We start from the raw sequence: 20,767 nt of genomic DNA, 5'->3' as shown, positions 1-20,767 counted from the left end.
ATTTATTCAAAACTTGTTCTATTTAATACCCTATCCACAACCCAAACAAAACCGTAAATTGACGGATTAGATAAAACTGCGTATTTTACAAATTTATGCAGTCATGAACACATCAGCATTCAATAGATATGTTTCACATATATTTTTGTTTTCAAACTCTTGAAGAATCTCGTCATCTAGGTATTGGTTGACGACGGCTGCTACGCGCAAATCATCAGTGGCATGGACAAGCGGAGCACGTAAATCATGGATAGCAAGTGGGAGACGCGTGTAGCGCTGCAGTGGGTGTGGTGATACGATGGCTGCGTCTGGCGAGCGTAGCAACACTATACTAGATTCCAGCAATCGTGGTGTCGCTTGTACGCGCTTTCTAGCGTTACGCGCCTGCGTCACCCTCGTGTATGCAGCTTCGATTAAGGCTTGCGCATATTGAGCTGAATACGTAACGCGTCCGCGTAGAACGTTCACGCTTACTTCTACCTTCTCTCGCCAAGTGTCAGCATTGTGTAACGCGGTCTCCAGCTGCGTGGATGCGCTGCCCATGAGCGCGCACATGTGACGCGCAACTGCATCCTGTAACGCTTGCTCAGAGTCCTCGCCCGCACACGCCTCGTTGAGTTGCTGTTCCAACGCGGCCAAGAAGTCTTCTGGACCACCGCCGAGGCAGAACACCGTACCAGTCATACCTAGACCAAATCAGAATAACAAATATAATAGCAGAATCTATTGAACACGTAGAAAGTACGGCTTGATGGTAAGCATATTCAAATCAACGCCGCAGATAATGGAATAATTCAATTGGAAAATATAGGATAGTTACTATTAACACAAAAAAAATATAACGTGATAAACTGTTAAATGAGTGAGACATGTAATTTATCATCAAATAAATAATGAGTTATTCTTTATCTATTTGATTTTTATTTCTGAGGCGTGCCTTTATTTACCTTGATCTTCAAGCATAGTTGCCATTTCTAGTGCTGTTAGTACTCCCATTTCGTAACCTAGGAGGTAGAATCTCTTGATACTGTTCATTTTTTTCGACATGATCTGTAAAATAATAAGTAAATATACCATAAAAACGTCTTTCTTTGATGATTACTACACAATACCCAATATACCCATCAGTAGCGGCTGGTAAAAAAATCTGCTAGGCAACACCAAAGCAAATAGAAACCTACTTTAACATTAGGTACTTTACTAGTAATCAATTTTAGGCAAGCCATTGTCATGTCATAGTGTGGCTTCTTTTTTCGTTTCGATGGTTTAGTGTATTTATAGGTACATATTAAGCGGTCGGTAGGCTACAAGGTAGCGACGTGGATAGTATCTCTATTTGTATCAAAGTAACGTATTGTATAGATACTTTAGGTACCTTCACATATCTTGCTGTCATTTCTTCACTAGACTCCCATGGTCTATCGAGGCCAGGCTGCAGCACGAAAGCCTGCAACTTCAGTCTCTCGCACATCAATCGGTAACGATGGTGATGCCCTTCCATTCCAGGAACTACGAACAAGAATGGCAGAGTTGCTTTGACTGCTAGCTCGTCATCCCTCTGAAAAAAAAATCATTATTTGTGTATTTGGACTTCTCTGTAAAGAAGTCACAACATAAATTTTCATTTATTTGTCAAACATTATTTTTGCAACCGGGGTTTTCGCATATTTGCCCACTAAAATGATCAGGGTATTATAGCCAAAGTGCCAATAGTTTACGCTCCTTAGCGTAAGTAAAGCAACGCTGTTGCCCTAATATGGAAGAGTGATAAAGAGACACAAATCGCACAAGCAATTTGGCACCCAGCTGACGTCAAAACTTGTGGCTGTCAAATTCTAAGAACAAAATAGAACTAATAAATCTTTGGTATAACATCATCATCACCTTCATTTTGTATAACATACCAATTCACTAGAATGTGAATATGTGGAAGGAGCCATCAACTCAACGGTGGCGTGTAGTTCATCCGGGTCGACATGTGTGAATAGGGCATTTAGACCTTGTTTGAATTTTGCTGGATATTCGCATTCCTTTGTCATTTCCTCGATGTCTTTTAATCTGAAATTTCCTTTCTTATAGTAGTTGTAGTTTACTACACTTAGAAGAAAAAGAATAGGTAGGTATATAACATGGTATTGAATTTATTGTCATAAGTACAGAACGTATACTTCTTGAACTTAAAGTCATTATAATTTATAGTTGTCGTAAATTGCCTATACCTAGTTGTATGCTCTCTAAATTATTTCGCGAATATCTGTTTTGCCCAATGGTTGATTGCCTTAAGGCATTAAGTCCGTCTCTTGTATTTTTTTTAAATTGTACAATAAAGTTTAAATAAGTAAAAAATAGTCTCTATTCGACCAGGGGCCCGTTTCTCAAAAGGTACAAGCTTTGTATTACACGTGTGTTTCCATGGAATCCCATACGATTTGATAGTTCGCGCACTTGTAATACAAGGCTTGTACCTTTCGAGAAACGGGCCCCCGATATAGGGGTACCAAATATTTAACGTTCTAAATCACACAATTTTCTTTTTGACTTTATTTTGTTTAACTATTTAATACTGTCCTGATTGTTTATTTAAGAAATCATAACTCCTTGGTTCAGCCAGCAACATTACCAAGAAACATACATTTTAAACTGAAATATTAATGACTAATTTTGTCACTTAGAATAGAACTTGACTTACTTTTCCACAGTTAAAAAAGGTATTTTGTCGTCATCGATACAAATATTATATTTGTCTCTTAAAAATATAGATACTGCTCGTGATTTATCCGACAAAATTCCCAAATCTTGCAATGTTGAGATACTACCGTTACCACCAACGGTGACTGTCGTAATCGGAATACCTGCAAATCAATATTTATAGAGAGAGTTCTTCAATAATTTACAATAATTATGACTTTAATTAATTACCTGTATTATGGTTTCAATCCCGCATTGGCGAAACACAAGTGAGACAAAATTTAAATTATGAAAAAAAAACCCCGCCTTGTTGGACCGATTTCAGCTTTCAAAAAATAAAAACTAAATCTAAATCGGTTCATACGTTCGTATGCTACGATGCCACAGACAGACACAGACACATACAGAGACAAACAGACAGACACGTTAAACTTATAACATTTTGCGCCGGGGGTTAAAAATATACATAACAGAAAACTGTCCGTATGAATTTCAGTGATATCTATTTAAAATCAAGTCAAGATTCCTTCTGTTGTTATGTACTTACCAGTTATCGCCGTTAATTGGTCTAGGAGAGTTTGACTTGTTGTAACTTGGATGTGAGCGATTATAGCACTTTGTTGTGAACATAGACCTTGTTCCACTGCATTCGTTATATGCCTCCCATCTAATATTTCCTACAGTACAATCAATGTGTTATTCGTTTTGTCACAAAATAATTTTCACAAATACTCATACTCATACTCATATTTATTAATAATATCAATTACAGGTAATTCTTACATATTAATAATATAGAAATTGAGGTAAATTAGTTTGACTGGGCCTCATGCCTCATGGTTAACCTTACCTGTGGAATTTGAAGCATCATTGCCGGTAATCTTTGGCTCGCCCTTGAAAGGCACACACTTTGGCCCACACAGTTGTCGATGCCGATCACAGCAAAATATCTGCAATTATTTTGTGGGTGCAATGTAGACTGGCTCTTATGTTTTAAGGAAAATCAGAGCCATTGATGAATGATAAGTCCATATTAATATTAGTGTAAATGGGAAAGTGTGTGTGTCTGTTTGTTTGTCCGTCTTTCACGGCAAAACGAAGCGACGAATTGACGTGATTTTTTAAGTGGAGATAGTTGAAGGGATGGAGAGTGACATAGGCTACTTTTTGTCTCTTTCTAACGCGAGTGAAGCCGCGGGCAAAAGCTAGTAGTTTATACTTACTTGATTGTTGGACACGTTTTTCTAGCCGCTAGATCCAAATTATCAACCAAAGTTTCACATATTTTTTGTTTTTGTTTGTTGAGTGTCTTCGTTATCAGCACATATATGCCTTCAACTGGACCCATGCGCCAGCTGTCACTCAATAAATTACTTATATCCTTACTGCTTTTTAGTTCGTTTGTTGATATTTGTGTTTTTATGCCCATAGACTCCCAAGTCCTGTAAATGACGAAAGCTTGCTATTTCGTTGTGTTATGATTAATGTATCTGCTCAAGTACAATTCTAAAACTATTGCTTACTTCAGTATGTGGCTTGAAGGGGGAGTAGGTAGATGCAAGTGCAGAGTTCTAGCACCACGTTTTATCAGCCTGTCACCTAATTGCACCGCTAGGCCTTCTTCATCGCCTATCAAGACATGACAATGGTCAGATGAGCAGAAAAGTCTGTAAACAAATTTGATATTCTATGATAATTTAATCTCTGTATTTTTTCATGATTCGCTGAGTGTGCATTATTCATTTTTCACATTTATCTTATTGCAATAACATTTTATAAGCTTTGGGGGCCTCGCCAAAGACAAACGATTCCTAGAATGTTGTAAGAGGACATTGAGATTGAGAAATTTTTAAGGAAGATGGCTTTGCTGGACAATCACCTTGGGATTTATTAGACCAATCTGATAAAAAAACAAACGAATCTGTAGCAACGGTCCGCCGTTGAATGCTATGGTTATTTTAAAGTTATACCTAGTCGCAATATCGGCCTATTTGACTTGAGTAATCGGCAACAGTAGGTTCTTACCTCGAACATTCCGGTTGCGGAAGTGCAGGCTGCAAATGTAGGAGTATTCTTCCGCGATGACGGCTTGCAGCTAGCAATTTAAATGCTCGAGTTGCTTCTTCTGGCATAAAGGACACACGTGTCAGCGGACGTACATACCCATCTTGGATACCTTTTGCTACCATTTGTTGAAGTTTCTGTAATTGATGGACACGAAATGACTTATGTAGTTATTGTAGGTATTCTAATAGGTGTATATTAAACATTAGTGAATCATGAAATCACAAAGGGACAAGGGTGGATTTAATGCCAGAAGGTATCCTCTATTCGTTAACCGTACCGTATCTGTATGGGTTAGTTCGAAAGATTAAGATTAATGGGCATACAGTGAAAGTGAAATTAATTAGGTACATTATGATAAAATAAAACCAAGAACGAGTAAATGATGGAAATAATATTTATACTGAATAAGCAGTTTTTGTCTAATTAACAATCGATATAATATATTTATGTCAAGATTTCGAAGTCTCTTTTGATTGTGAGTTATAGGTAAACGGAAAAATTCACATCTGACTCAAATTAAATTAAATTAAATGAGCCTCTGTTGATAATGATGCCTCTGTTAGAGTAGGTATATTTACCTTTTTACCGATATAACTTACATTAGATTGGTCTTTGTTTGGAGATTCAAATATAGATGCAAAGTCGACACTTGCATACGTTCGTGCTCCCACCATGTAGCTCATTCCAAACATGTAATTTTCTTGACTTTTGAGTGGACTCGTGTCTAAAGTAAAACCATCTGGTGCGCAGCATTTCAAAAAAGCCTTGTGACAAAAATGCATTGAATCCCATTAATTATGTTTTAATTCATAATGATAAGTCTATAATTAATTGATCTTGATTATTTTTTTTACCGTTTTAATACCACCCTGTCCACATGTTATTACGACATTGCATCCTTTCCCGTTAGTGTGAGTCAGCACTAAGTCAGAGAAGTTTTTATCTCGGGAACAACCAATGTGATCCTCTGGAATTATCAAAATCACATGTGAATATTAGTTGCTGGTGCTTAAGTCAATAAACAGAAGTTAAACTTACCTTGTAATTGTGGATATAATTTCAGCAGATATTTTTTCTTTTTAATATCACTGACGGCGACAAAGATTTCGCATTTTAAATATAATGCGATGGATATGATGGCTTGTCCCAAAGCTCCAGCGCCACCGTGTACGATGATACTTGATCCTCGCTGAAGCTCAATTTTAATAAACTGAAAACATAACAGGTTGTGTAATGTCACATTTTAACCTTTTAATTGGTTATTCCGCTCCAATAAGAACAAACACTTAATGATTGAAATGGGTTTGTGTACCTACAACTTAACATCCACAGGACACGTTTTGAATCCTGGCTGTATGGAATATAATACATATTTAGATTTACAATTGCGTTTTTAAGATTAAGTATTTAGGAATACTTCGTGGAGAAACTTAGATTGCTAATGATTTAAATTATTCGTAGCGGCAGTGGGACGTGTAAAGGCATTCTTCATAAAACGTTACCTGACCGACACTGTAAACGGAATGGTTCTAAACCTTGAAAAAACAAGCTCCATAGAATTCAACTTGAAACAAGGCGCGGATGCCGCGAACTCCTCGAATTCGGTACTTGTGCAAGATACTACCATCACTTGTTGCACATGCGCGGTTCTTAGGTTTTACTCTGGATTCTGGTCTGAGGTGGCATGAACATATCGACAAGATATGCACAAAACTGAATTCGGCCTATTACATAATATCTCGGATTATGCCTATCCTGTCTAAGGAAAACCTAATGATAGCCTACCATGCATACTGTCATTCTGTGTTGTCGTATGGTTTGGATTTGTGGGGCTTGGCTGCTGACAGGGACAGGCCATTCCTAATACAAAAGAAAATTATTAGAAAAATGGCGCGAGCCGCCCCTGATGCGCCGGCTCGTCAGTTATTTATTGACCTCCGTATCCTTACTTTACCCTGTATGCTGATTTTGGAGGTAGGCAAATATGTGAGGCATAATCTAAGTATGTTTCCAAGAAAAAATTGGACCAGCAATCGCTTCCGTGACCAGAGGCAATACGATTTAGAATTGCCAATACATAGACTTAAAAAAACCGCCCTTTCCTTACATGTATTGGGACCTAAACTTTATAATAAGATCCCAGTATGTATTAAAGCTGCACGCACCAACTTAGGGTTTGTTCTAAAACTAAAATCCCATTTAATCCAAAAGGCCTATTACTCAGTAGCTGAATTCTTGGATGAATAGAACAATAGAACACAAAAATTGTTTCAATGTTTTAATTGAGATCAAATGCTAATTTAGTCATTGCTATATTTATTATGACACCCATCATTTTTGACATTTTGTATTATTCCTTTGTAAATAATATACCTATGTACCTAATTGTAAGACTGACGATGTATAATTAATACAAATAAATGAATATGAATATGATGTCAAGTGGCTTAGGGTTTATGGGTAGCTAAACTTACTAGGCAATAGAACGCATGAGCATAAGGCAGTGGTACGGTGGCTGCATCCTCTAGGCTCCAATGGTCAGGCACCGGCCACGTCAATTCAGGATGCGCCAACACTCGGTCGCTCAGTGCACCACCTCGCACCACGCCCATTACGCGTTGTCCTCTGTAATGTTATTATTTTTGGTAGTAATATATTTCAATTTAGAATCGAATAATAAGAAATTTTGGATTATACTTACTTCTCAGTTGTCCCACTGAAATCCATTCCGTAGGACCTGTCGTTCGTATCACTTATTTCGAATGGTATTTCACCGTAAGCTCGTTTAGCATCATTAAAATTGGGTCCAGCGAAATGTATCTAAATAAAAATTGTCAGAAAATATATTCGTATCACCCAGAAATTTAAAAAAGACGCCTTAAAAAAGACGCTTTTACATTTATGCAGAACCCAATGTAACAATTATTACCTTGACCGGGATACCGGAGCCCTTGCATCCAGTGGTTTCAATCCAACGAAGATATTCTAAATCACCAATTTTTGCGCTGCTCAAAGTTATACCACAATTGCTGCGTACTTTTTGGCGAAGTGGCTCAAAGTACTCTCCTCCCCACTCATCTTGCTGTAAGGATCATTAATTAGGTAAAAAAACTGTAGTATTAATTATTAAGGATTACTACTTAATACTAATGTAATTTCTTACCTGATTAATTATGTTAAAAGCTAAATCCAACTCAGGCAGTGTATCTATATGAAGATTCTCTGATGTATTTTTGAACGTAAGTAGGAATATTTGGTTACGTTCTGACTCGCTCCTCCATTGTTTTACCAAATCTTTTAGACCCGATATCATAGGATATGGCGTGAGCACAATCATTCTCTGGCGCAGCGGTAGGTTTATTCTCGCAGTTTGTAACAGTGCAAGATCCGAAAGAGTCCTGACTGTGAATGTACTAGTTCCAGAAGTCAATGTTATCGGCCTCCACTTCACTAATTCTAGACGAGTTCTCTTAGAACTGTGAGCCGACACAACACTGTATAATGTCGAGGGCCGTACACAACATTTTTCCTCTACGTCTTCAGCATTAACAACAAAACCATTGCGATGGAACAGGCGGTATAAAATTTGACATAACTAAAACAGTAAATCACAAAGTTAAGATTTCGTTTATTAAGTGACTTAAAATTGAAGCTTAGGTGTATGGTACTTACACTATCATCCCTGGATAAATTCCTGACTAAAATCAAATCCGCCTCTTTAACTAAATTGTCCAAAACTTCACTCTTATGCATATGGCTTAAGTTTACAACAATCCCAGGAATATCATGTACATTAGTGTTTATTTCTTTGAACACATGATTGTCTCCTCTTTTATCGTAAATTTCGACAACATTAATAATATCTTTTCCAATATTTTCGCCTACAATCTGTGTAAAAACTTGGAAAATATTTTTCACCTGTAACATGGCATGGTTGATTATTATTTGAATGACTTTATTATAATATAAACAACGTAAATTTATTTTCGGCTTTAGTACACGATGACATTTATTTTACAGACTCACTTTTAAATCACGAACTGATTGAAACCGTGGCACAAAGTTCAACGCTTTTAAGGCCAGTTTGTTGTCACCAGCAGGCACAATTTCACGGAATCGTATACCTTCCAGCAATATTCCCTCGCAACTAAAATCATTCAAACCAATAGGCTACTTGACGCTTTTTGAAAGTCTGCATTATATGATTAAGTACTGTCCAATTAACCGAAATAAAATACTAGCACAGTCATGTTAATCTATAGATTTTCTGTGCATCAGGTCATTCTACTCAAAAACAACATTTTCTGACTTTTTAAGTAAGAAGGCATAAAGTTCAATATGTCAGTGATTGTTTTGACATGCAGTAAGGTTCGAATTCGATGACGTCACTTCATCGCTGACTGCGTTTTCGGTGGCCAAATTAAATAAAAAATTACACAGATTTTTATTCATCAAGGGTATGATGAATAAAAATCTGTGTATACCTAAAATCTATAAAAAAATATTTATTTATTTAAACTTTATTGCACAATATAAAAAAGTACAAATGTCGGACTTAATGCCAGATGGCATTCTCTACCAGTCAACCATGGGCTAAACCGAAAGATTAAGTATAGGTAAATTGATTTTTTTATGTCAAATACTACAGAAGACAATCATTTATTGTGCCAAATTCGATATGAGTCTATTCTATTGGGTATTAATATTAAGTATAAGTATTTTCTGTATTAATACCTAGAAAGGAAAATGAAGTTTATTACGTTTGTATTGTAGGAGCAGCGAGCAGTGATTTTCTCCAATCATCGCTGAAAAATTGTGATGTAAGGTGTTATATTTAACAACTTTTCTTAATATTTACCTAGTACTGTCTTGAATTTCACAAATGTTCGTTTTCATAACGTTCAAATCGTTTATTTGTATATTTTTCTTATTTAAGTGTCGTTTGATATCAATGGTTATCTTCCTTATGTAGGTTGGTTGAGAGATACCCTCATGGAGTTGTCTAAGGACGTTGAGCTGCAGCATGCCGTCTAAGAGGGTTACCCAGTTGCCTTCCCATAAGAGGTAACCCTCAGTAAATGTTGAGTTCGTACTGCAAATGCTTTGAAACTCGCCCCTAGAAAAATAACAATATAACACAAAACAATACCATCCCATACTCGGACTTTTGATTTATTTTGAAATAAATAATCGTAGTTGCCTTATGCAAATATCTTTATATAAAAAAGCCGCACTGAAATACTAAGGCACGTATTTAACCGGGCGACTAAATAACCATAGAAATGGGTATCAAAAATAATAGTTTGGCGACTAAAAATGGGGCCTCAAATTATTTCAATATGAGGTAGCATTTTAATGTCATTACGGCTACGGTTTATTCAGACGCGAGTACCAACTATTTATTTGGCAACTGAATTATTATATTGGAAACAATTTAAGAGATACAGTTTAATCGGAAAACGGCTATCTATTAATATAAAATATACAGTTCTTTTAAAATATTTATATAGCAAATTAACATAAAAAGTACATTTAAAATTTATACATCGGCACTCATCACCTGAGCTGTCATTTTAATTTAAAAAAAGAATTCTTATAAAATATAATGGTCGACAAAATATTATACTTATGGGTAAGAAATTAGGTGTTTGGGGGTGCTGGCAACTTCGACTCTATACAATGAATTTAACTTTTCATGACGTTTACTCTATCGAATCTAAGGCCGGTCTTACGCAGTCTTAACATCACTCTGAAAGATTCATTTTTTGGCAGTAAAACCTTACTCAGAATATGTCTTTTCATAAATCGTTCCGCAGATTTTATAATATCGAATCTTATGCTGGCATAATGTTAATGAGCAAAATAATCTTCTAAATTAAGAGTATTTCCGTAGATTTTTGTTTGCATAATATTTAGGCAGTAAAAATTTGTCCATCTTCTTCCTATTTCTGTTTTGATAATGAGTCTGGTGTGTTGGGGATGCAAGATACCTAACACTCCTCCTCGCTTCGCTCGTCGTCGTACCTAACGGTGCCTCTGGGACTGTATTTCATTTCCTTTTTGCTATCGTTGTTTTGTTCATACAAAGTACCTAAGAATTATGCCATAGCAAATTTGGTAGGACTTATATTCTACTAAAAATAATCTAACCCTAACCCACTTTTCTGCTAGCAGAAAATAATTCTGCTCTTGTACCTCTAATATTATACTATACGATTATCACGGTATTTTTTTAAATACCATGTCGGTGGTAAACAAGCATACGATCGGCCTGATGGAAAGTGGTCACCGTAACCTATGGACGCCTGCAACTCAAGGGGTATCATATGCGCGTTACCGACCCATTAGAAGGTTATACACTCCTTTTTGCTGTGTACTTATTATAAAATGATATGGTACGCGTTCCCTTATAGAGATATTTAAATACTACTCGTGGATTACGAGTCGCAAATACGATGTTTGAATAGAATAGAATAAACATATATTTGTGAACACAGGCAAGACAAAATACACATAAAAACCGGCCAAGTGCGAGTCGGGCTCGCGCACAAAGGGTTCCGTAGCAGCAAATATAATAAACTTATTATGTCAATTTATACACCTGCCAAAATTACAGTTAAATCAACCTATCTCAAAAACTATAAGAGATACTTTGATCAAACCAAAAATCGTTGAAAGAGTTAATTAGCATGCATCACCTCTATTTTTTTTAGAATTTTATACCCCGTAGTTATAAAAATAGAGGGGGGGGGACATACTTTTTACGACTTTGAGAGCTGATATCTCAAAAACCGTTCACTTTAAGAAAAATGTTTTTTAGAAAACTTTATATCATTTTAAAAGACCTTTCCATTGATACCCCACACGGGTATGTACATCGAAAAAAAAAATTTTCATCCCTCAGTTACATGTATGGGGGGCCCCACCCCCAATTCTTTTTTTTACTATTTAGTGTCATAATTTTGTAGCGGTTCATACAACACATATTCCCATCAAATTTCATCACTGTAGTACTTATAGTTTCCGAGTAAATCGGCTGTGACAGACGGACAGACGGACAGACGGACAGACGGACAGACGGACATGACGAAACTATAAGGGTTCCGTTTTTGCCATTTTGGCTACGGAACCCTAATAAAACAAGACAGAAAGGAATGAAGTGCCACGAAATGGCCTCACCTCAGCATGTTGCTGGACTTCCAGCGCTGATCTTCCGATGAGACCATCGGTACGTAGGTAGCTACGCATCAACCCGTTTTCATAAAAAAACGATTTTATATGTGTTTTTAAAAAAACATACTTCCCATTATTTTTTTTAGTTGCCTCCTCAATTTAAATACTACTTTAAACGATGAGCTAAGTATAATTATTTAGGTGCTAACATCTATATGACTACAAATATTAAAAATCTTACGCTTTACAATACTAGGTGCCAATTATTATTTTAGTCGCCAAAGTATTGTTTAATGTTCCTCGGAAATATTTTTGTCGCTTGAAATTTGCTGCCGTTTTTTTCAATAATAATGATGCTTAATATTTGAGGCTCATGTATTTTTTTTGTCGCCACAATATTAAAACACAGCCAAATTATATTATTGTATGCCCGACTTAACTTCCCGTTTAATATTTTAGTTGCCTGGTTAATTATATGCCAAATACTAATAACTCACGCATATCTGTAGTGTCTTTTGAACAATATTTTGTAAACTTCGTCAGTTGTTAACTCTAAAGCTTCTTCATTTTTCTCGTCGTGGTTGAAACCTCTAGAAACGTTACTAGAAACTCCATTTACGTAGCCAGTAGCAACTTTTGAACAATCGTCATTCACCTGCATGAAAAATAAACACGCTTTTGATGAACAGATTGAGAAAAAAATCTGAAAAAATAATCGCAAAAGTTATACTTCGTAAGATGGGAAGCTTCAGAATTACGTACGAAATTTTGCCCCCGTTAATCCGATCTCTAAGTGGATATCACTGAAAGAAATTTACCTCAAACTGTCCTGTTCCTCTGTGTAGCGAGACGCTAAGCCGCAGCTGGCGCGAGTCGTGCATAATAGGCTGCGCGAAGAAGTATACGTCGCGAAATTGTACTGATAACTGCTTCCGAGCCACACCCAAAGACATCGCTAGGGTGTCCCATACCGCTACCAGAGCACCCGCAAACGGATACACAGTTTTACCTTAAAAATAGATAAACATGTTTTATGCTTGTAAATAATGCAATGCATATAATATAGCTCTAAGTTGCAACCCACACTCAGGCGACGCACGTCGTAAGACGCGGCCCTGGCGACGCGTCGCTTGGGGCGGGCGCATCGCTTGAGGCGCGCGCCGCGTCACCTGGGGCGCGTCTTATGTCCACTTATACAAAATGTACTAAAGAGACGTTTTTAGGGTTCCGTAGTCAACTAGGAACCCTTATAGTTTCGCCATGTCTGTCTGTCCGTCCGTCCGTCCGTCCGTCCGTCCGCGGATAATCTCAGTAACCGTTAGCACTAGAAAGCTGAAATTTGGTACCAATATGTATTTCAATCACGCCGACAAAGTGCAAGAATAAAAAATGGAAAAAAATGTTTTATTAGGGTACCCCCCCTACATGTAAAGTGGGGGCTGATATTTTTTTTCATTCCAACCCCAACGTGTGATATATTGTTGGATAGGTATTTAAAAATGAATAAGGGTTTACTAAGATGTTTTTTTAATAATATTAGTATTTTCGGAAATAATCGCTCCTAAAGGAAAAAAAAGTGCGTCCCCCCCCCTCTAACTTTTGAACCGTATGTTTAAAAAATATGAAAAAAATCACAAAAGTAGAACTTTATAAAGACTTTCTAGGAAAATTGTTTTGAACTTGATAGGTTCAGTAGTTTTTGAGAAAAATACGGAAAACTACGGAACCCTACACTGAGCGTGGCCCGACACGCTCTTGGCCGGTTTTTAAATTACACTCGGGCGACGCGGCGCCGACGTCCGTTCCGCGTCTTAAGACATGCGTCGCCGGTGTGTGGATAGTCCCTAAAGGAACAAATAAAATACATGCATTTGTACATAATATGAACATGAGGAACTTTGCAGTAAATTTTTGAAGTAAATTATGATGGTGTTGAATTGTTGATCATTATGTTTTCCATGAGTTATTTGTTTAGAATTTTATTATGTCAAGAACTCCCATATTACAAATATCTTAGACTAACATAATATATCATGCATTGTAAACTTGAAAAACAAGCCACTACTTTGGCGACGAAAATCGTGAACATTTCTTTAAGGGAAATTTCTCTTAGTGCTTAATTCTAAAAGTTTTACCTTGTATGACATGACCTTGCAAATAATTGTTTTCACTATCATGGAGGGAAATAAGAAACTTGCACGCAGCTGCTTCTCTTCTGCTGGCACTGACGTGCAAAGGCAAAAACCTATAAAAAAGTGACGTTACGTTTTTTATTTCTATGGAAACAAATAATAAATTAATGTTCAGAAAAAAAAAATACCATGTTTCATTATGCGCCCACTCAACCAAATGCGATAAATGTGGGGTGCCGGTAGAAACAGGAAACTCCACCTTCGGATAGAGTACACGAACATTTGGGTAATACCCTTCCATGTACAGCCTGAAATGTAAAGGAATTACATTGTAAAAGTTGTATACACCTTTGGCCCATTTCCCGAACAATGATAAACTATTATCATTGAAGTATAACTGTCCATAAACTGTCAAACAGTATGGGTTCAGAGGGGTAACCTTGTATTACCACAATAACAACAAAATTAGACTAGACTAGATATGTGACCCTTCTCATATAAATTTATTTTAATCTTACTGGCCAATGGCTTCCAGGAGCACTTGAACATTGTCAGAGTGACCTCGTCGTGTGAGAGGTATGTTAACACAAGATGATGGCAGAGAGCGCTTGAGAATGGCTTGAAGAAGGCCATGAGGTGCCACCTCTACCAGTACGGCATTCTGTGGAATTAGTCTTGAGGTTTCTTCGAAAAGCACTGGGTTCTGAAATGCAAGAAGGCAATGATGTTACATATTTTTTGTAGTAGTAGGAGTAGTAGTAATAAACACTTTATTGCACATAACAAATTACAAGTACATTGAATAATTATAATGGTTATGTACAAAGGCGAGCTTATCCCTTTAAGGGATCTCTTCCAGCTAACCTTGTGAAGCTTTTATTGATTTTCTACATCTTTCCAGTACTTGGTGCTTTGGTATAATATGCTTAACATAAGTGTAATTGCAAATATATGCCGTTGTAAAAGCAAGAAAATTGTTAAACACATGATAACGAAGCAATTAAAAAAATGTCTTATAGAAGAGTTGAAGTTGATATTTACCAAGAGGTTATTAGTGTGATATTCGGCCGAAGAATACTTGGCAGCTTCTACGCTCCATCTTTCTTCAGGCACTGAGGTGGAAACCCAACGATTGCTGCGCAGTTTCGGAGTGCTTATAACTTCAGTCAAATATTTACGAAGAGCCGGACCTACAATAACAATTATATGATGTGTTGTTGGAAATCACAAAGGTCAAGCAAAACCAATAAAAGGCCTCTAAATATGATAAATACCTGCTTCAGCAATGTACCGGGAATGGTACGCAATGTTGGAACAAGGCACTTCCTTAGCGAATATGCCCTTAGCAGTCAACTGCGCGACAAACTCGCTCATTGCATCGGCTGGACCCGAAATAGTGCAAGAGTCCGGCCCGTTGTGACAGGCTACTTCAATTTCCGGTGGACACATTTTTGAGATCTGTTTAATATTAAGAACAAGGTCAAAATAGGCTGAATATCGTATTAGAAATATTCAGTCTTCAAAAACTTTCTGTAAGACAGTTTATCTTAGCTTAGCAGCTTTGAAAATCGGGGAAAAAATGATTTTCTAACAAGATTTTTTTATATATTTAATATGTGATAATATTTATATATTAAATGCAAAGATACATACTTTGTCGAATCCAATGCCAACAGCTGCCATAGAACCGCGAATAAATGGTGTTTGCACAGAAACCAGACCTCGAGAGTAAGCAGATAAAATCATTTCTTCAGCCGTTAAACAACCATCTGCGTATGCGCATCCTAGTTCACCCACGCTGTGACCTGCAATTTGATATTAAAAATATATTTTGGCTCATATAATGTGCATCAAAAATATTAATTTATAATGATCATACCAATTATTTTATCGGGGACCAATCCCAACGCAAGCAGAATGTCAGTCAACCCTATTTGGATGGCAGCTATTCCGACAAAAGAGTTCAGTATGTTGTCGTAGATCGATTTGTCGGGCGAGGTAATTATATGGACAAGGTCAACGCCTTTTGGTTCTAATACCTTATGACAACTGTGGATAAACATTTAAAGTAAATTGTTTAAAAATGGTATTTACAATGATATGGTTTTTATGGTCACATTGTAACAAACAACTTACCGCTCTATGGCGTCTTTAAATATCGGTATGCGCATAAGTGCTTTGCCCATTCCAGTCCATTGTGAGCCCATTCCGCTGTACACAAACCACAGCGGCCGATCACTAGCATCGCAGTAGCTAGCCTTTTCACTCAGGCCAATCGTTTTGTTATCTTTATCTGTACCTGGATTGAGTCGTCAACTTCAGTCATCGGGCAAAGAAGCACGCAGTATTCAAAAGGCAAAAATACAGATCAAGAAATGTTAAAATAAGACAATCATCAAAGTACCTAGAATCACATATCCTCTGCCCACATGACCGCTTATCCTAGAAGAATGTATGTTGTGTAACAATGCTAGTTCTTCAGGGTCGATTGGCCGGGATTTTAAATCATTGATAATACTTATGACAGCTACATCCTGTCTCGCAGATATTGTAACTAAACGGGGAAAGCTACATTGATAACGAGTTGGATCCTGAAACCACGGAATAAAAACTGGCATGATTTTTTAGAGAGAGAATCTTTAAAGACTAATGTACAGTAAAATAAATACCTTTGGTTTAAAATGACCATGTAAAAGAACGTGGGAATTAATACCAGTCACAGACATCCCATTAACACCAACATATGTGCGTTTGAATTGTTGATGGTCTGTTATGAGCCGCATACGTCCCTTTTGTAATGCATCTACGTCATTTCGTGGGGTTGTGCAGTTAATATTGCCAGCTATTTCACCCTTATGATACCCCAGTAGCACCTATTTAAAATAAAGATGTGTCTTTATTTTCAGATAGTGTACCTTTTGCTTAGATGTGCAAAAATGTGCAATATATCAATTATAAATATGCAATTGATACGAAGCCAAATTTTAGTAATTATTTTACAAAATTTTCAGACTTACCTTTGTAATTGCGGTTATACCAGAAGCTGCTTCACAGTAACCCAAGTTAGACATAACGCTACCCACAAGTAGTGGTTTCGATCTATTTTCACAAAACACTTTTTCAAAAGCTTCTAATTCTACTTTATCAGCTTCTGTGTCACCTGCAAGTGTTTATTGCTATAAAAATTATATAGGTTTACGTCCAATGAAAATCTGTTAAACATCGGCTAGGAAATAACCTTGAGATTTAATAACAAATAAATAAAACTACCTAGAACATTATAAGAACGAAAGTGATGACTTACCCGATCCAAAACCTTCAACGTACTCAACTTCCTTGGGTAATATTTTTGCTTCTTCATAGAATTCTTTTAGGAAACCTGACATGCTGACGGGGTCGCGATAAAAACCATACCTAGGGCCTGCATCACTTTCTACCATCTCAAGAAATTTATTTTTGACATGTACTACATCGGCGTATATTCTAAAACATACATCATGAATAAGTCATACTATTATTCATTTTTAATAAGAATATTTGGTTCTAAATTGTAATAGTGCATATTTAGCCTATTTACCTTAAGGCATCTTTAGCTTTTTGTAAAAACAGTACGTTAACAGCTTCAGATCTAGCGCAACCATCCGCGTGCTGATCATATGATTTTGTTTTTCCGTCTTTACAAAGGCATATTATCCTGTAATTTAAAACAGTTAAGTAAATCGTTAACTAGAACATTACTTTGCTAATCTGCGAATAGATAACGTGCAAGTTAATCAGTGTTAACCCGTTATACTCACTTGCGTATTTAAGTAAGTAGTATTTAAGTACAGTTAAGTAATCAGAAAAAGCATTATTTAAAAGTACCTATACATAAGAAATGCAAAGGATTATACCTTCCATAATGTATAGAGCTTTGTGGATGTAAGCACAAGTTGGATCCTCCGACAATGGCTGCTTCACAATCTCCTCTAGTCATAGCCAAAAACGCCTGCTCAAGAGCTACAGTCGAACTGCAGCAAGCAGCGTCTATTGACTGAGATGGACCCTTTGCATTTAGCCAGTACGACACTCGATTAGCAAACATGGATTTATTACACCTATAATAACCATTAAAAATCTATTTAAGTAAGTAAGTAAGTAAGTAAGTAAACACTTTATTGTACAGAAAAATAATACAGCACATAATATTTAAAATAAAAAGTTTCAGTACAAAGGCGAACTTATCCCTTTAATAAATAAAATAAAATAAATAAAATAAAATAAAATGCATTTATTTCAAGCACAATTGCTCATAGAGTACAGATTTAAAATAATAATAATTCCTAATATAATAATTAACCTATTTCTAACATAACTAACAACTATTTATCTACAAATCTAGCCTATTCCAGTTTTTACATGCCTGTCGCAGCAGTGCTTTATATAGGGACAGTCCAGTCTGGCCGCGATCATCGCCAGGACGGCGTTGGAGCTGCTCCGCACCCGCTGTACCATAGATGCTGCGCGCACGCGCATGGTGGCATGAAAGCATGGCGTGCGAGCCTCCGCAAACATGCCCGACGCACTGCAGTAGCGAGGCAGCCCCATCACCGCCCTGAAGGCGTTGTTATATTGGACGCGGAGTGCATTGTACGCTTTCTGCGTGTAGTTAGCCCACAGGTTACAAGTGTACAGCGACGTGCAGTATGCTTTGAATAAAGTTAACTTTACGCCGCTAGAGCACCGCGCGAACCTGCGAGCCAACATGTTCGCCCTCACACACAACGCCCTCCGCTCCCGCTCCATGTCTTCATCATCTTTGAGATCTGCCGTAACTACGTGCCCAAGATACTTAAAACTATAAAACCTTTAAGGGATCTCTTTCAGTTTCCAGTATTTACTTAGATATATTTTTAAAGTTAAGTTACAAGCCTCAGAATTAACAGCTTATTTACCCAGCTATACCAAACCCAGTCCTTGACGAAGCTACGTAGAAAGAGGCTTTTTCGGTTTCCGAAAAACAAGATCCGATGAAGACGCCAATTTTTTTCCCAGAAAGATGCTCTGGACTTACTCCTGTCAATAATAAGAGATTTTTTACAGCGTCACTTATGGCCTTACCACTTTTCAGAACAACCTTCTTCAAAACCACATACTTATTTTATGATCTCTCCTAACCTGAATCATAAATAGCTTGATAAGCTTGTTCCAGAATTTTCCGTCCCATTGGATCCATACTTGAACTGAGTCTATAATGAACTTTGAAAAATTGAGCGTCGAAACAATCAATCTTAGGAATAGTTCCGACAAACGGCGGGACTTCAGGGTGATCATACTTCCAGCGGGGTTCGCCTGCCGTGACGGGATTTTCCTGCCAAATGAACGTGTTGTTTAAATAAAAAGTGTATAGTTTCTTAATCAAAAATCAATTAATAAAGACAGTTCTTGATTTATAAAATATAGTATGGAGGTGGTTTTACAAATATTTTGTCGTCAAGTGGACGGACTGCAATTTCATCATAAAATAGTTGTAACATTATTCGTAGATTTCTAACTCAAAACAGACTCCAGAGTCCTACATAGACCTATAAATTAATAGTTTTATAATTACCTTATTATAAAGTATGTCCGCTAGGTCTTTGATATTATTCGACTGTGGATAGAGGCCAGAAATACCAGATATTACGACCCTGTCCTTGTCCCCCATTGCTGTTCCAACAGCTGCTTCTGGCCTACGTTCTTGGGGAGAGGGCACCATATTTATCTGCTTAAAACCACGCAAGGTATTTTAGAATGCTCCTATAAAAGAGTTATTTTCACTTTGTTACAATATACAAATTACTGTTGACCACCACGCACCATAATTAATTTTATCTTAAGTATAAATAATATATATTCGAATAACGTATCAAATCCGTAAAAAAATAAATCGGTGAATATCTCTTTTCATTTGTATGTTCGAAAATGTATATGAAATAAAACATAATAATAATATGGTCATAAAATGGCTCATCTTATTATGGTTTCCATTGTCTCCATAAATAAATAAGACCTTTTGAAAATACATTCCTCTATTATTCAAGGGTATTATATCATTTCAAAAATCTGCCGATTTTATCTCGAATAATTAAAATCTCGCGCCCCTGAATCTATGTAGGTACTAATCAAAATATTCATGGTTTAGCAAATTAGTAAGCATGATAAAATAAAATCCAATAATTTGTACCTCACTTCACTATACTTCCCGACAACCGACACAGTAAACAATTTACACGTTGATTACTCTTTTTATATATATCGTATTATGTTAATTTTATGCAGTACTACTCGCTTCTTTGAATCTGAAATAAATGCAATCTTATTTTGTCATATAAAATTATGTACCTAGGTACGTTAGCGACACTTGCAGTGTTTATACAGCGTATGACTTTACTATGATAATTAGGGAACATCTTATACAAACTAAGAATGAGATAGGATAAGTCCATGTCAATGAAGTATTATATGATACTAAACGATAAACGACTCTATTCTATTCTATTCTAAATACGAATAGAAAACAGATAACTGTCTTTACTCCATATCGGAATTCGAGCCCAGGAAAGTCGGCTTCCGGCCCAGGAATTCGTAAATATTGCTTACATGCAAGTTTTTTCTAAAATGGCTCTACCATCGCTACATGAATGTGGTATTTTTGATTAATACTTTGTTGTCTAATGTCTATATTG

The 20,767-nt window shown here is 36.6% G+C and overlaps 1 protein-coding gene across 1 annotated transcript; it reads right to left on the bottom strand.

Annotated features, from left to right (window-relative positions):
• LOC125236730 (fatty acid synthase-like) lies at window positions 1–19,797 on the bottom strand. The gene is made up of 39 exons (XM_048143650.1): window positions 19,651–19,797; window positions 19,218–19,410; window positions 18,995–19,115; window positions 17,954–18,157; window positions 17,638–17,754; window positions 17,365–17,543; window positions 17,078–17,220; window positions 16,730–16,933; window positions 16,465–16,651; window positions 16,197–16,359; window positions 15,940–16,109; window positions 15,714–15,865; window positions 15,335–15,518; window positions 15,102–15,250; window positions 14,579–14,763; window positions 14,249–14,368; window positions 14,064–14,173; window positions 12,747–12,937; window positions 12,426–12,583; window positions 9,614–9,871; window positions 8,782–8,902; window positions 8,428–8,673; window positions 7,919–8,350; window positions 7,685–7,837; window positions 7,457–7,575; window positions 7,230–7,380; window positions 5,794–5,965; window positions 5,610–5,722; window positions 5,355–5,519; window positions 4,714–4,889; window positions 4,212–4,355; window positions 3,912–4,130; window positions 3,539–3,638; window positions 3,236–3,365; window positions 2,690–2,852; window positions 1,905–2,058; window positions 1,376–1,558; window positions 948–1,050; window positions 1–686 (listed from the first exon to the last, which is right to left on the bottom strand). The coding sequence occupies exons 1-39, from the start codon at window positions 19,795–19,797 to the stop codon at window positions 94–96; spliced, it is 6,972 nt and encodes a 2,323-aa protein (XP_047999607.1). The 3' UTR covers window positions 1–93.
• Window positions 19,798–20,767: the final 970 nt, after the last annotated feature.

Source organism: Leguminivora glycinivorella, chromosome 19 (genome assembly GCF_023078275.1).
Source record: "Leguminivora glycinivorella isolate SPB_JAAS2020 chromosome 19, LegGlyc_1.1, whole genome shotgun sequence".
Taxonomy (NCBI): Eukaryota; Metazoa; Arthropoda; class Insecta; order Lepidoptera; family Tortricidae; genus Leguminivora; species Leguminivora glycinivorella.
This window is presented reverse-complemented; position numbering and strand designations above follow the sequence as displayed.

Bases quoted from the DNA above. Each gene is read 5' to 3' on its own strand.
- LOC125236730 (XM_048143650.1), bottom strand. From the start codon at position 19,797: ATGGTGCCCTCTCCCCAAGAACGTAGGCCAGAAGCAGCTGTTGGAACA. The intron at 7,576-7,684 runs GTAATAATTGTT...ATTTTTATTTAG, and splicing joins GCTCCGGTATCCCGGTCAAG to ATACATTTCGCTGGACCCAA. The intron at 2,059-2,689 runs GTAAGTCAAGTT...AGGAAATTTCAG, and splicing joins CCTTTTTTAACTGTGGAAAA to ATTAAAAGACATCGAGGAAA.